At 39.5% G+C, this 15,664-nt stretch overlaps 1 protein-coding gene across 25 annotated transcripts in view; it reads right to left on the bottom strand.

Annotated features, from left to right (window-relative positions):
* ank2b (ankyrin 2b, neuronal) overlaps positions 1-15,664 on the bottom strand; it is a 215,531-nt gene that overhangs the window by 61,813 nt on the left and 138,054 nt on the right. For all 25 annotated transcript variants that reach the window (XM_081599462.1, XM_081599464.1, XM_017310416.2 and 22 more), the window contains 6 exons: positions 15,542-15,640; positions 13,794-13,892; positions 13,612-13,710; positions 13,435-13,533; positions 12,294-12,366; positions 1,076-1,217 (listed from right to left, as the gene is read on the bottom strand). In XM_081599462.1, coding sequence (XP_081455588.1) covers positions 1,076-1,217; positions 12,294-12,366; positions 13,435-13,533; positions 13,612-13,710; positions 13,794-13,892; positions 15,542-15,640 — 611 coding nt within the window. The remainder of the gene's footprint in view (positions 1-1,075; positions 1,218-12,293; positions 12,367-13,434; positions 13,534-13,611; positions 13,711-13,793; positions 13,893-15,541; positions 15,641-15,664) is intronic.

The raw sequence follows: 15,664 nt of genomic DNA, 5'->3' as shown, positions 1-15,664 counted from the left end.
CGATGAAAGGTCTCACCAAGACCAGACAGAGTGTAGGACTGGATGTTCCTCTGTTTGAAATACTGATGTTAGAGAGACCCCATGCTAATGCATCAGGCGTGAGTCAGAACATACCTTTGGACTCCACTATGGATGAGTGAGAAGGGACACATGAAGAGTGTATGAGTACAATATCTCATGCAACACTGTTGTGTCTAAATAGCAGGCAGTTAGGCATCAGATCAGATGCATGACCACTTTCACTGCCTCCTTTCAATATTATTGTGTACATGTGGAAATTTCACGCATGCACACAACACTGGAGGGAAAAAAGGCTTTTCTTTTACATGCCATCCATAGCTGCAATGACATGGTAGAACAATTCTGTTAACTTAATGAAACCTGGAGATGTAGGTATTATTCATTGAGTGTAGTGCACCACAACAAAGGAAAAATAATGCAGAAAAAATATTAAAGAATAACTCAAAACCACTTTTTTCTCAAAGAGAAAAGGTTCAGGAAGGATTAACTTAAAGATGGTGAATCTGTCAGGATTTGTTTCCCATTTCTTTGTCAACTTGTTCAGTTTCCTCACTTGTGTGAAGACACACCATGTACTTTACATAATAGGATCTGCATGAAGAAAGTCAAAAAACAGACAATCTTCAGAGTAGAATGTACCTGTCAAAAATCAGATGATCAACTGCTTCAAGACATTCTGAATGATTAGAACAAAGTCTGGCTCTTTGGTGGTAAACAATCTGAGGTGCTTTGGCACTTTTGCACAGCACTGCATGCATGTACTGTACACTGACACAGGGCAATATTCTAATAATATATGTAATATAAAACATATTTAAAGAAGGTGCAGACTTAAGGGGATTAAATAGTGTTAGAAAGGCAAAGCAATGTGTGAAGAACACATGTTCTCTGGCAGGGTACCACATAAGGGACAATGGTAAAACGTGTATGAACCTCTGAGCACAGATTTCTGTATTTCACCAATGGATTTTCACTTCACTGTATAATAGTTTTTGTCTGAGGTATGTTGTTCTGGCTGTAGATCAGGGAGGTTGTGTGGTGAAGCATCTGGTACCTCTCAGTGCGCGCCCCCTCTAGGCTGAAACGGAGGTAGTTCATCCCATCCAGGTATTGTCCTGGCAGGGAATCGTCTCCCAGTTCCTTGAGGTCTTCAGGCCTCAGATACTCTCCACCGTCACCTGTCATTGTGTCATCACCTTCAAACAAACAAAAAAAAAAAGTTATTTTAAATCAAAACTGCTTTTAGGAGGAGCAAACATCTGCGGGTCAAAAATTATATGATGTTGCATATTTCAATTTTTCCTGAATAGGTCATTGTTGAAAATGAGAAACTGTTTGCAACTTACCTGGTTAAATAACGGTTATACATATTGATAATTAAAAGATGAAATGAGGTCAGTTTGACTTTTGTGATGAGTATATCATTTCAATCAATCAATCAAATCTTATTTGTATAGCACATTTCAGCAGCAAGGCATTTCAAAGTGTCATTAAAAACCAAAACACAGTCATGTAACATTAAATAAACAATCAAAAAATAAAATAAAATTAATGAATAAAATAAAAATGTAAAAATATTAAAACCTGCACCCCTTTTCCAACCCTTTAGAACTTTATTTAAAACGATGTTTAACTGGGACTCTAACCCTTTAGGACTTTAGTTGAAACACCGTCAACTGGGACTCAAACCCATTTAAACTCAGTAAACTCAATATTTAACTTCACCTTATGAAAATACTGTAGGACTGTTAGAATTTACTGAATTCCTTCCCTAATCAACTATGCTGGCTGTCTTACACCAAACAAAAGCATTGATTGCAGCAGCTCATGCACCTTGCGTCATCTGCAACACTAACGCAAAGCTCTACTACTACACTGCAAGGTCCGTAAGATAGGGATTCAGGCATCACTAAGTTAAAGACTTCAAGGAAAAGTTTCACTAGCCTAAAATGGGGCTGCGGTTTACAGCAAACAACAATTAGTGACAGGCATCAAAATCTTAACCCTCCTGTTATGTTCGTTTCTGAGGTACAGCAATAATGTTCGTGGGTCAATTTGACCCGGGGAGAGTTTTATCATGCAATAGTGTCAGGAACCAAAAAATTCCTCCAAAACATTTTTTTATCTGATTATTAACTCTAATACTAATGTTCAAATGTTGTAAGAACACCTGCTTTCTTGCAGTTCATTGTGGAGTAAAGAGAGCAGGGAGAAAATGGGTTTTTGTGTGTCTGCGTGTGCATGTGTGTGTGTGTGTGTGTGTGTGTGTGTGTGTGTGTGTGTGTGTGTGTGTGTGTGTGTGTGTGTGTGTGTGCGTGTGCGCGTGTGTGTGTGTGTGTGGTGTGTTGTGTTGTGTTTGTGTGTGTGTGGTGAAATAAGGTTCATAGCTGTAAGGAAACAAACAGAATTGGACATTTTTAATCTTTTTTTGCACTTTAACTTGACTGCCGGGTCAAATTGACCCGAACAGTATCGATGTAACAAGTAGATGCAGGGGGGCTGCAAATGTGTAAAATGAATACATTTTCAATTTATATGTAGAGTTCACCTATTAAGACAAATAGAAAAAGTTTCATGCAATAAAAATACTTGCAACTATTTTAAACATATTTTTAAACTTTAAAACGGGTCAATTTGACCCACAACATAATAGGAGGGGCCACCATTTAGTATAGAAACTAAAGACTGTCAGAATTTTCTTATTCATAAATATTCATTTCTTGACATTCAGGCTTAAAATAATAAAAAAGGCTAGTGTTTGAATGTTGAAGAATTGTCCATAATTAATATCTAGTATCTAGAATTTATTCTTTTTATGATGAGTGCTTACACTGGATGTTAACTAACTGGTATTACTCTTACTGTATTGATGGAATTGATTGACGAACTGGACAGACATCAAGCAATTGGACTAAATAAGTTTGGATCTGTAGACAAAGTGATCTGGTCTTTCTCAAGTTCTCTGGTGGAGACCTCTTAACCCCTTTACAATAGACATAAAATAGTCATAATTTATTAGGATGATGCTGAAATATTAGTAGAAAATAATAATATGCATTTAGAGTGACCCTGGGTACGTAGGTGTTTTAGGTACGTAGGTAATAACTGTGGGTAGGAATCAGAGCTGTTTGTTTTGTAGATAACCTTGATGACATTTGTGCTTGTTTAAAATAGTACAATTAATAAAGCTTGAACTGATTTGACCAGACCTTAATTAACACAAAGTTTCTAGAAATGTGTCTAAATACTGGTGATTTTGACTTCCACATAACTAAATAAAGCATGATTAGAATCTCAAAATCACTAGCGGCATTTCCATTAACCATAAAAATTGCTCAAATTGAAAAACTCCCGTTCTTCAATAAGGAGTTTTTGCGCTAAGATAAGGTGGTTTTCCAGCCACATACAAGTGGAAGTATTTCGCAAAACTGCTATGGAAACCCTCTTTTCACATCACACACAAGTCATGTGATCAACAGCTCTATATATTACTACTGGGGAAAATGACAGAAGAGAACAGGAAGTGGTAAGAGGATGACAGTTTGTTTTTCTTTTTTCAGACAATGTCCAGCTGGCTCCATCAGAGCTCTCACAGCATCACACAGCTCATAAAAAGTTGTGTATCATTTGAACATGTTGAATCCATAGCTCTTCCCGAAAATAACGCTGCATATGTTTGGGGAAACGTATGCAGCGTTTCCCCAAAACACGGCATACGTAGACACCCCCTAGTAGGCGGGGCTTGTCACTCAAAGACTGACTAAGATGCCAACGTCTACGCTGATGGCTGATAGATGATGAGCGCTAGCACCATGGCTGAATTATGAATACATCTCATGTAACTGTTTATATTGATCGCTGCCAAGAATTTTAGGGACTTATGTGAAAAGCTTATTCACACGTGATTTTAATTTCTTATTTAATGGAAACACCACAATTGTGTTTTTTTATATATTAACAGAAAAGGGATGAACATTTGCATAGGTTGGTAATGGAAATGCAGCTGCTGCTCATTGTTTCTTTTCTTTTTTTTCTTCTTCTTCTTTTGTATAAGCAGGTAAGGCCTAAGAGGGAAGCTGCTGCAATAGAGAGGAATCAGACTACAGGTCCAGGTCTGCCTGAAAGCACATCCGGCCAACAGAACAAAAAAGAAACGTACTGAAATAAGACCCAGATGTTCCCCTTCCCATAGTATGCCAACTTCCTGAAATGTTAGATCAGAAGGTATAACATGTTATATTGATGTAAACAGGAAATAGAGATTGCTTTCTTCTGCTGGTTTGTGATTTGGGGGCAAATTTATGGTTGGATATTTGCTGCAGTGAAAAAAATCTAAACAATTTAAATGTTCAGTTAGTGGAACATCAGTAAACAGTGATAAGAAAATATCCTGCAAATCATACAGAACCCTTATTTGTATGATATGCATTGGGGTGTAACGGCACACAAAAATCATGGCTTGTGTTGAGACATATTTGGGAAGCTTCAAAGGAATTTATTTCATTAAGTTTTAAAACTTAAAAACTAATCAAAAATTGAAAACCAACAAGGCTCCGGGGACAGATGGTTATTCATCTGAATTTTATAAATTGCTAAGAAAACCATTGATCTCCTTGTTAAAAAAAACATTCAATTGGGTATTAAAAGAGGGAGAGACACCAAAGTCCTGGAGAGAAGCTTTCATTGCGGTTATTCCAAAAGAAGGAAAAGATCAATTAGATTGTGCCAACTATAGACCAGTTAGTGTCCTAAATTTAGACTAAAGACTATTTACAGCAGTCATGGCTAGATGACTAGAGGTAATTCTGCCGGACATAATTAATTTGGACCAAACAGGATTTATAAAGAAAAGACAGACAACGGATAATATTAGGCGCACATTGCTGGTAATGCATAAGATTATTAAAACAAGAACAGAAGCAGTAATATTAGGATTGGATGCAGAAAAAGTTTTTGACTCTGTCAGGTGGAACTTCCTATATAAGGTGATAGAACAATTCAGTTTTAACAAAACATTTATCAAAATTATTCAATCATTATATTACCAACCCACAGCGAGAGAAAAATTAATGGGAGCCTTTCAAATACATTTAGATTGCATCGAGGATGCCGCCAAGGCTGCTCCATTAGCCCACTGTTATTTGAGATATATTTAGAACCTTTAAGCCAATGGATAAAACAGAACGAAAATATAAAGGGTATAGTATGGAAGGAGGGGAACAAAAGATGGCATTATTTGCAGATGATGTTTTGATTGACCTATCTCAACCAGGCAGGTCGCTCCCAGCACTAATCAATACAATGGATGAGTTTGGGCTGATGTCAGGCTACAAATTAAACACAAAGAAAACCCAAGTTTTCTCTTTCAACTATTCACCAGATCAATTCATTAAAAATACATTTAGTTGGGATTGGCAGTTGAAATCTCTGAAATACCTTGGAGTGTTTCTGTCCCATGACTTATCTGATCTAAAATCTTTAAACTTTAGCCCCTTGGTGTCGAAAATAAAGTCAGATATGGGAAGATGGCGTTTAATCCCCTTTACAAGCTTAGCGTCAAGAGTAGAAATGACTAAAACAAATGTGCTACCAAGGTTACTGTATTGTTTTACATCTCTCCCAGGTGAGGTGAAGGATAAAGAGTTTGCAGAATGGGATAAAATCATATCAAGATTCATTTGGCAAGGAAGAAAACCACGGGTCAGATTCAGAACTTTGCAGTTATCAAAGGATAAAGGGGGGTTAGCCTTACCCTGTCTGAAGAGCTACTATGTAGCAGCACAGCTTGGTTCTCTACTGAACATAAGCAATCCATTATACACTGCAAAATGGAAAGATATAGAATGTGCTATGTCACCCACAATACCTCTACAAGCCATGATAAATGATAACAAATTGAAAAAACACCTTAGGGAGGAGTCAAATCCATGGCTGGGGTTATCTCTTGACATATGGAATGAAATTATTTTAAAATATGAGTTAACAGAGCAGAGTAGAGTACTAAGGTGGATAGCGCATGACTCCGATTTTAAACCTAATGAAACAGACAAAACATTTAGTAAATGGGAAAAGGGTCCAAAGATATTCTGGGAGATGTTTAAGAAAAATAGTATACAAAGCTTTGAAGAAATTTCTACAGGTACTTACAATTGAGGCATTATATGGAGGAACTACTAAAATGGTAAATGGACTGAACTTATATAGCGCTTTATCCAATCATTTTGACCACTCAAAGTGCTTTACACTAGAGTCTATTCACCCATTTGCACTCACAAATGCCCACAAATTTATACACCGATATGAAGGATAACTAAGAAGGATAAATTTAATTCAGTTGGAATCTGGTATAATTAAGATGTTCATTTCAGCAAATGAATCAAACTTGGGGAAGAAAGTAATTTCAAAACTGTACACAGGATTATAAAATTGGAAGAAAAGTAATACAACATACATAAAAGCAAGATGGGAAAAAGATGCAAATTGTGGGCTTTCGCAGGAGAACTAGAAGGAGATATGTGGGCAACAGGGGAGAACATCTTGTTCCCTTTCGTGGAGAGAGTTTGGCTGGAAGAATATTATAAGATATTTCAGTACACCAGCACAAAGAAAACAGATACAAAATGCTGGAGGCAGTGTGGAAAAGACAGAGCGGGTCACTTCCATGTCTTTTGGGATTGTGCCTACATGGTACCCTATTGGCAGGACATAAAGAATTGTATGGATAAGGTACTGGGGGTGAATATTCCACTTGCATTTGAGGATCTGTACATGGGAAAAGGGATGGAAAGGTTCACAAGATCAGGCAATAGATATATGTTTAGAATTATGTTGGTAGCAAGCAAAAAAGCCATTACTAGGAAATGGCTGAAGGCAGAAGCTCCTAAAAGGGAAGATTGGGTTGACGTAAGGCATAATATTATTAATATATATTATTATGGAAAGGCTGACTTTTTCCATCAGATTAGAATCTGGAAAATGTAAGAATTATTGGAAAAATTGGCAGGGTTTTATTTCACCATGGAGATCAGACTTTATTGATTAATAGTGTGGTTATGGGAGCCCTTATAGAGCTACAGACTGTAAATAGTTGGCTTTTAGTTAATTTACGATGAGAAAAGAGTTAAAATTGTGATGACTCGGAAGAGAAGAACAGAAAAAAAGAAAAAACATTTTGGATGATCTTTTGTTTGTTACAAGTGAATGGATAGATTGGATATTATCTAGACTAGCAAGTTGCTATGTCCAAGGCAGGTACAGATTATATGTGCAGATTTTCCTGAATGATATGTGTGGAACATTTGGAAAAAGAAAATAGTGTAAAGTCTGTATGTACACTTGTATTGAAAAATTGTCAATAAAAATGTGCAAATTAAAAAACAAAAAATTAAAAAAAAATTAAAAAAGTTGAAAGTATAGACCTGATTGAAGATTTGGTAGATTTTTTTTCCAACAAATTAAGTACAATAAGCAGACAGTTTCTGGCTCTTGCACAGTTTCTGTTTTTAGTTTTCTGGGGGGGTTTGCAATGTGGTGTTCTGTTGTTGGACTTCTGTGCTCATCACGGATTGTCCATCACGAACACCATGCTCAAGCATAAGGGTGTCCATATGCGCTCTTGGCACCAGGACACCCTAGGCCGCAGTTCGATGATCGATTTTGTCATCGTTTCATCGGATCTGAAGCCGTATGTCTTGGACACTCGGGTGAAGAGAGGTGCGGAGCTGTCCACTGACGACTACCTGGTGACGAGTTGGCTCCTGTGGTGGGGGAGGAAGCCGGTCAGACCTGGCAGGCACAAACGTGTAGTGAGGGTCTGCTGGGAACGTCTGACGGAGTCCTCTGTGAGACTTTAACTCCCATCTCCGACAGAACTTCGAACACGTTCCAGGGGAGGTTGGGGACATGGAGTCTGAGTGGACCATGTTCCGTACCTCCATTGCCGAGGCGGCTTATCGGAGCTGCGGCCGCAAGGTTGTTGGTGCCTGTCGTGGTGGCAACCCTTGAACCCGTTGGTGGACACCTTCGGTGAGGGATGCTGTCAAGCTGAAGAAGGAGTCCTATCGGGCCTTTTTGGCAGCTGTGTGAAGCTGACACCCCACCCACGTCAAAAAATCCAGCAAATAGTCTGAATGGTTAGTGCTCCGTTTGTGCAGGTTTGTGCCGTTAAAATTTTCGTTTGTGCAGTTTTGGTTTCTGAGATATTAAACATTATTTTTTAGGTCATCTAGAGTTCACCATCCCCCCATATCGCTCCAAAACAAACCAAAGTGGGCTAAATTGTTAGTGCTCCGTTTGTGCAGGTTTGTGCCATTAAAATTTTTGTTTGTGCAGTTTTGGTTTCTGAGATATTAAAAGTTATAATTTTGTCCGATGACGTCACCGTCACCCTATCATGTTCCAAATCAAACCTAAGTGTGGGCTACTTCTTGTAATTCTTCAGATTCTCAGCTGTTGTACAATGTGTACATTTTGTTTTGAACTTCAATAAAGACTTAGAACAAGAAAAAATGTGTCTCATTTCAAGAAATGTTTTAAGATAGCAATGTTTTTTCACGAACGTAGCTTCTCTCCACAATAATTGAATCCTGCTAATAAAGGACATGCAGCCTGACCCTGACGTAATGTGTATAACCTGTTCAACTGTGCTTTGATTTCGGAGGTGGTCTGAAGAATTATATTCACATTGTTGATGTACTGTCTGCTGATTATGCAGCAAACGTGTAAAAAAATTACATGAGCCTATAACGGCCAATTTGCTAGTTGCTTGAGCAAAGTTTTTGCAGAGTAAAACGGAAATGTGTCATTATTTCAAAGTTCATCCAAGTAATGTACTTAATATTTAGTAAATATATTTTCAATGCAACGACTTTCATTTCATCCAATTTCTTACATTAAATGTGTATGGGCTTTTGAAGGATTTTGAAAAGCTCCACATGTTTTGCGAACTTTGACATAGTTCTCACACAACTGGGATTGACTCCACCCACACTGTAGTGAGCCCCCTCCCCCACCACCCCCAATCTTGTTTTGGCGGTAGAGCAAGTGTAATTTCAACCTCTCGTTAATATTCTAGCGGTCTCAAATCGTTTTGAATAAAAGTCATTTTTGGAATTTTTTCAACCCCGATTTTGTTGAAAAAATTTCACATAAAATATTGACTCAATGCAATCCATCCCCATAAAAGCAGAGAGGATGTATGCAGGGCTAGCTTATATATGCATTTATTTAAATTCACAACTTGTATTAAGTGGATATTTCAAACCTTCTGAAACATAGCGAGGCATCATCTTGCAGCCTTTACATTTATATTGAATCATTAACACTTAAGCATATGCACAAAGGGCACATCTTCTGAATACAATTAAAAAATGTATTCGAAAGGAAAATAAAAATTTAACAGGTACTTACATTTTCAAGTAACGATGCATTATTGAATTATATATATTTTTTTAAATTCAAGACTATTTTAAGTGTGCAGACACTGCTAGAATACAATTTGTGGCTTCTTTGAAATCATGTAGGCAATAATTATTTTAAGCAATGCTAATCAAAGCCTTTTTATTTTTTAACTAGATGCCTCGACAACCAGGAGTAGACAGAGAGTCTCTTTTCGCAGTTCTCTGCAACTCAAAAGAGGCCATTCTAGAAAACGGCCATATAGCCACTCCAGCTGCTGCTGTCTGGACAGAGATAAGTCAGCAGTTGGGAAATAAAATGTCTGCAAAAAGTCTGTACACATTTGTAAAGCTGAACAGACACAACATCTGGTCATGCTTGGAAGTTAATCAAGGAAGTGATCCTGAAAGCCCTGTGGACACAGAGTTTGACTCAGACACTGCTTCTCCTGGTCAATGTTCAGATTTTCAGCTCAAAATTATAACTTTTAATATCTCAGAAACCAAAGCTGCACAAACGGAGCACTAACCATTCAGACTATTTGCTGGATTTTTTGACATGGGTGGGGTGTCAGCTTCACACAGCTCTTTTAGGCCTGTGGGACTCCAGAAGCAGCTGATGGGTACCAGCGAGTGAAACGGCATGCGGCTCGGGTTGTCGCGGAGGCAAAAACTCGGGTGTGGGAGGAGTTTGGAGAGGCCATGGAGAAAGACTTCCGTACGGCTTCGAGGCGATTCTGGTCCACCATCCGGCGTCTCAGGAGGGGAAAGCAGTGCAGCACCAACACTGTTTATAGTGGGGATGGTGTGCTGCTGACCTCAACTCGGGACGTTGTGGGACGGTGGGCAGAATACTTCGAAGACCTCCTCAATCCCACCAACATACCGGGCCCTTTGATACGGGCTGTCAGGTCCCTGTATGACCGGTGTCAGAGTCTGGTCCGCATTGCCGGCAGTAAGTCGGGCTCGTTTCCGGTGAGAGTTGGACTCCGCCAAGGCTGCCCTTTGTCACCGATTCTGTTCATTACTTTCATGGACAGAATTTCTAGGCGCAGCCGAGGTGTTGAGGGGATCCGTTTTGGTGGCCTTAGGATCGCATCTCTGCTTTTTGCGGATGATGTGGTCCTGTTGGCTTCATCGGAACGGGATCTGCAGCTCTCACTGGAGCGGTTCGCAGCCGAGAGTGAAGCGGCCGGGATGAGGCTCAGTGCCTCCAAATCCGAGGCCTTGAGCCGGAAAAGGGTAGAGTGCCTTCTCCGGGTCAGGGGGGTCGTCCTGCCTCAAGTGGAGGAGTTTAAGTATCTGGGGATCTTGTTCACGAATGAGGGAAGAAGGGAACGGGAGATCGACAGGCGGATTGGGGCAGCGTCTACTGTGAAGCGGGCGCTGTACCGGTCCGTCGTGGTGAAGAGAGAGCTGAGCCAAAAAGCGAAGCTCTCGATTTACCGGTCGATCTACGTTCCCACCCTCATCTATGGTCATGAGCTTTGGGTCATGACCGAAAGAAAGAGATTACGGGTACAAGCGGCCGAAATGGGTTTCCTCCGCAGGGTGCCTGGCTGCACAGTGGCGCAATTGGTAGAGCTATTGCCTTGCAGATAGAAGGTTTTGGGTTTGATTCCCAGCCCGGGTCTTTCTGCACAGAGTTTGCATGTTCTCCCTGTGCATGGTGGGTTTTCTCCGGGTACTCCGGTTTCCTCCCACAGTCCAAAAACATGACTGTCAGGTTAATTGGCCTCTCCAAATTGTCCCTTGGTGTGAGTGTGTGTGTGCATGGTTGTGTGTCCTGTGTGTCTTTGTGTTGCCCTGCGACAGACTGGTGACCTGTCCAGGGTGACCCCGCCTCTCGCCCAGAACGTTAGTTGGAGATAGGGACCAGCAACCCTCCCGACCCCACTAAGGGACAAGGGTATAAAGAAAATGGATGGATGGATGGATGGATGGATGGATGGATGGATGGATGGATGGATGGATGGATGGATGGATGGGTTTGCAATGTGTTTGGCTGCAAAACACAGACTGCAAGACAGAACAAGTTATTTCTTGTCCTCTCTTTTCATGTTTTGATTTAGATCAGCCTTTGCTTCTTTCATTCTTCACAATAAACTTTTCTTAGTTATTTATGTTATATCACTTTTATTAATATTCTTTGTATTCATTTCTTTTAGAATTATGTTCTGCCTGCTCCCCAGTTTGTTTTCCCTTTCTATGCCATCTCTCTCTCCCTCAGCCTGCCTCCTACTGTCTCCTCACAGCTGCACAGCTACTTAGCACTGCTCCATTGTTCTAGCAATCAAGCTCCCAGTATTTAACCTATTCTCTTTCACACACTCCTCACTAGTTTCTTCCATTAACCTTATGCCACCAGGTAGGTCTCTGTTTCCTGGCTCCCTGTGGGTTTCCTTCAAGTTTTGTAAGATGTAAGAGAAACACTGTTTATGACACAGTGAAAAGTAGAAACCTCGTGGTTTCCGTCCCTCACTTCCGACGTCTGTGACAGTGCCTCATTAAGTGACATAGTACTATGTCACCCAATGACACTATGTCACTTACTATGTCATTAAGTGACATACTTGCAATAGCCTGTAATCAATATGGTAAATGACAAAAAGTCACATTTACTGAACTACATAAACAGAAAAATTCTTTACAAAACAAAATATTGTGCATATCTTGCAATACTTTCATTCTTACGATTAAAACTTTTACTAATTCTTTTAGAAAAATACCATAAAATATTCAGAGTAGCACCATAAAATCAGTAATCTTGATTTTAGTGTAATTATTCTACTGGATTTGGAACTGAATTTGTTTTAAAAGTCAATCTTGTCACCCCGGTTTCTATAGCAACAGATGGCAAAGTGCCGGGGGACTTACCTTCTTCATCTGATACATCCAGTACTTCAGTCATGGTTTCAGGCACATTCAGCTTGTGTTTCTCTGTCACCGTCTGTCCACAGAGGGGAAACATTTATTGTTGTTGACACATGACACCCATAAGGCTCATGGTTTATTAGATAAAACTGCTTAAATTTGAACTAAATCAATCCCATCTCATTATACCGCTTCAGCACAAATGAACTTATATTAAATACACTGATACAACTCCATAACATCACAGAGTCTAGTTAGACCCTAAACTGCCCTCAAAACTTTTGGTAATTGGAATAAAAACTGATGAAATAAAGATGCTGAAGCTGAAAGAATCTAAAATATTTTGACCTTACAAAATAAAATCTTCACACCCAAGAAGTTCTCCACTTTTGGTCATATTACAACCACAGACTTCATTCAGTGTATGTCTTGGGATGAAGGTGACAGATCGGCACAAAGTGGAGAATAACTGAAGTGAACGGAAAATGACACATGGTTTTCATGTTGTTTTTCTTTTTAACAAATGAACATTTGAAAAGGATTTTCATGCATTAGTATTACATAGTAAATGAAGCTGCAAGTCTTTTTTATGGATTGTTTGTGCCTACCAGTATTTCCATTTTTACAAATTTCTTCTTTGTAAACTGGTCGGAGAGCATCTGAACAGCAAGTTGTAGATAAGAACTTTGACTAGGCCAATGAAATAACTGTGAATCTCTAAAAAATACAAAAATACAAAAAAAAGGCATCCCACGGCATGATGCCTGCATCAATTTTTCATTGTGGGTATGGTGTGTTCGGCTTGATGTTCACTATTCAGTGGAATGTTGGTTTTGGGACAAAAAGTTTCTTCTTGGTCTCTGAACAGAGTGCCTCCTTCAAGTTACATTTTTTTAGCAGCTCTTGTGGGCTTTATTTGAGAGCAGTCAGACAGGAAAGTGGGAGGGTGATGGGGCCAGGACTTGAACCTGTGACAGCCGCGTTGAGGACTAAGACCTCCATATGTGCGTTGTGCAGCACCACGGTGTCCCATTCTTCAACAGCTTTAAAGACTTTGAGAACCCTGTATCATTTTTCCTCCTTTTAACATCATGTTTGTTAAGTGTAAATTCACTCAGAGATTTCTGCAGTGTTTGTGCCATACCGTAGTCGTGGTGATGGTCTCCTCAGTGACGACTCGCAATGTGTCCACCACAGAGATATAGCCCAGCCTCCGAGCTATACCCAGCGCAGTATTTCCATTCTGGGGACAGGAAAGTAGACTCCAGATGCCTGTATTTGCATTCGAGTTTGCATCTGCTTTCAGTGAGTATATACAAACCACAGTAATGGCGTTGGGCTTGGCCCCATACTGAAGCAAAACATTGATGATGTGTGTGTTTCCTTGCTGGGCAGCTTGATGAAGCGGAGTGTATCCACTCTAGGAAGGGAAATTGAATGATGAGAGTCATTGAGAAACGACTGAAGCTGAATGCTCTGCAATAACTTCAGTTACATCAGTACCTTTGTCTTGGCGTTGACACTGGCCCCGTTTTGAAGAAGGAAGTTTACCATCTTGACATTACCATAGTGACACGCTACAATTAGTGGGGTGTAGCCCAGCTATGAAAAAGTAAAAACATCTTATTTCTCCAATCAGGAATCATGGAAACATGAGTGTAAGGATTAAAACGGATTTTGGATGCTGATATGGACAATTCAAAAGTCCAAACCTCACTATAATAGATTACCAAATTTTGAACAACACTTAATGTCCAGGGGAACACCAGAAATCAGTGGGGCCACAAAAAGTGAATGTAAAGGCTGTAAACTCAGTGACATTCAAATATTGTAAAAACTAGTCTGATTGTTATTATTAAATAATATCACGAGTTGTTATCAGAATCTTAAAGTCCTTAGAACACCTTTGACTGCACTGATAAATCGGCCCCGATTCCTTCGTTTTAGGAGAGAGATCCTAACATGAACCAATCTTATGCACTTATCTCTGAAAATCAGCCACTGTCCCTTTTTTGTCTGCAGTGAGAGAGAGCAAACTGCCCACCCGTCCACCAGGTAATGTCTGCAAGAGTTCAGTTAACTACACCCACACCACTGTTGCCAACTAAGCAACTTTGTTAGCAACTTTTCAGACAAAAAAGTTGATCAGCCAAAATTGGAATTCTCAGGTGAGGCTTTCTAAAGATGGTGATCGGCCAGAAAATTGTAATTGCTGCATTCCTATTTGTGGCAAAGCACAATTGCCAAATTCTGTATTCTATGGTTCTAACCTTCATTCAACCATGAAAAACTTCATTGAGATCTCAAATCTCCTTTTCAAGAGTTGGCAAGATAGCAGCACTGTTCACAAATATTAACTTTTACATTAAATCAGAAAAATCAATATGTTTTACTCTTAAAAGTATCAAAGCATATAATAATAAAAACAAAATTATCAACAAAAAAAAAGCCAGCTAAACTCTCTTCTTCATAGTCTTTAATCTTTAGTTCACCGTGAGTCATTTTCTCTGTCAATTTAAAATCTTGCTGAAAATTGTTCCAATCATTTGGGCAGCATATTTAACTGCTCTCTTTCCCAGGTCTTCCCTAACTCTTGGGACAAACATTTGGGAAAAGCCTGGGAACAAAGTCCATACCGGATGTCGAACTTAACTGTCAGCACAATCAGATACATCAGAAGGAAAACCAGCACATTTCTAAACAAAAAGCAGCAAATATGACTGACAACCAGCAGCTGCATATCAATGACAACAGTGAACACGATATCCACAGTCATTAAAAAAAGTGCAATGATAAACCACTTTCTTAGATTTTGTTCTGGTGAATTCATGAACAATTGTCCAAAAGAGACAGGAATGTTGTTGAAGTTAAATAATCTCACATTTGTTGAGTGTACAAAAAAAAACTGTTTTGCCTGTTTTGGTCATTCCGGTTCTTGTCTCAAACCATAGAAGCCTTTGGTGATAAAATAAAAAAACACACCAGGAGAGGCAGCAGAAGGGAAGCCCTAGAGATCAGACTTTACAGCTATGTTCTGCATGACCATATCTATTAATCTGTATAATCCTAATCTGTATGATTTGATTAATCTTATGCGGGCAAAATTAACCAAAGGAAGATCAGTAACCAAAAGGTACTGGACTATGATCAGTAACAACTTCAGTCTGTATCAGAGACATGAAATCTGAAGTGGGACATTAGTGCCTAATTGACAAAAGAGGAGAAATAAAACAGGAACTCCTTTCTCATACTTTAGTCTGGTGGTCCACGTTGGCACCATTCTTGGAGAGAATCTCAGCAACCGATACTCTGTCTTCTTGGGCTGCCAGATGGAGCGCGGTTAGGCCACTCTGCTTGAGCAAACAGAGAAGTAA

Source organism: Poecilia reticulata, chromosome 18, assembly GCF_904066995.2.
Source record: "Poecilia reticulata chromosome 18, P_reticulata-male-v2, whole genome shotgun sequence".
NCBI classification, from domain to species: Eukaryota; Metazoa; Chordata; class Actinopteri; order Cyprinodontiformes; family Poeciliidae; genus Poecilia; species Poecilia reticulata.
Note: the sequence above shows the minus strand (reverse complement) of the source record. Positions and strands in the feature narration are given on the sequence as shown.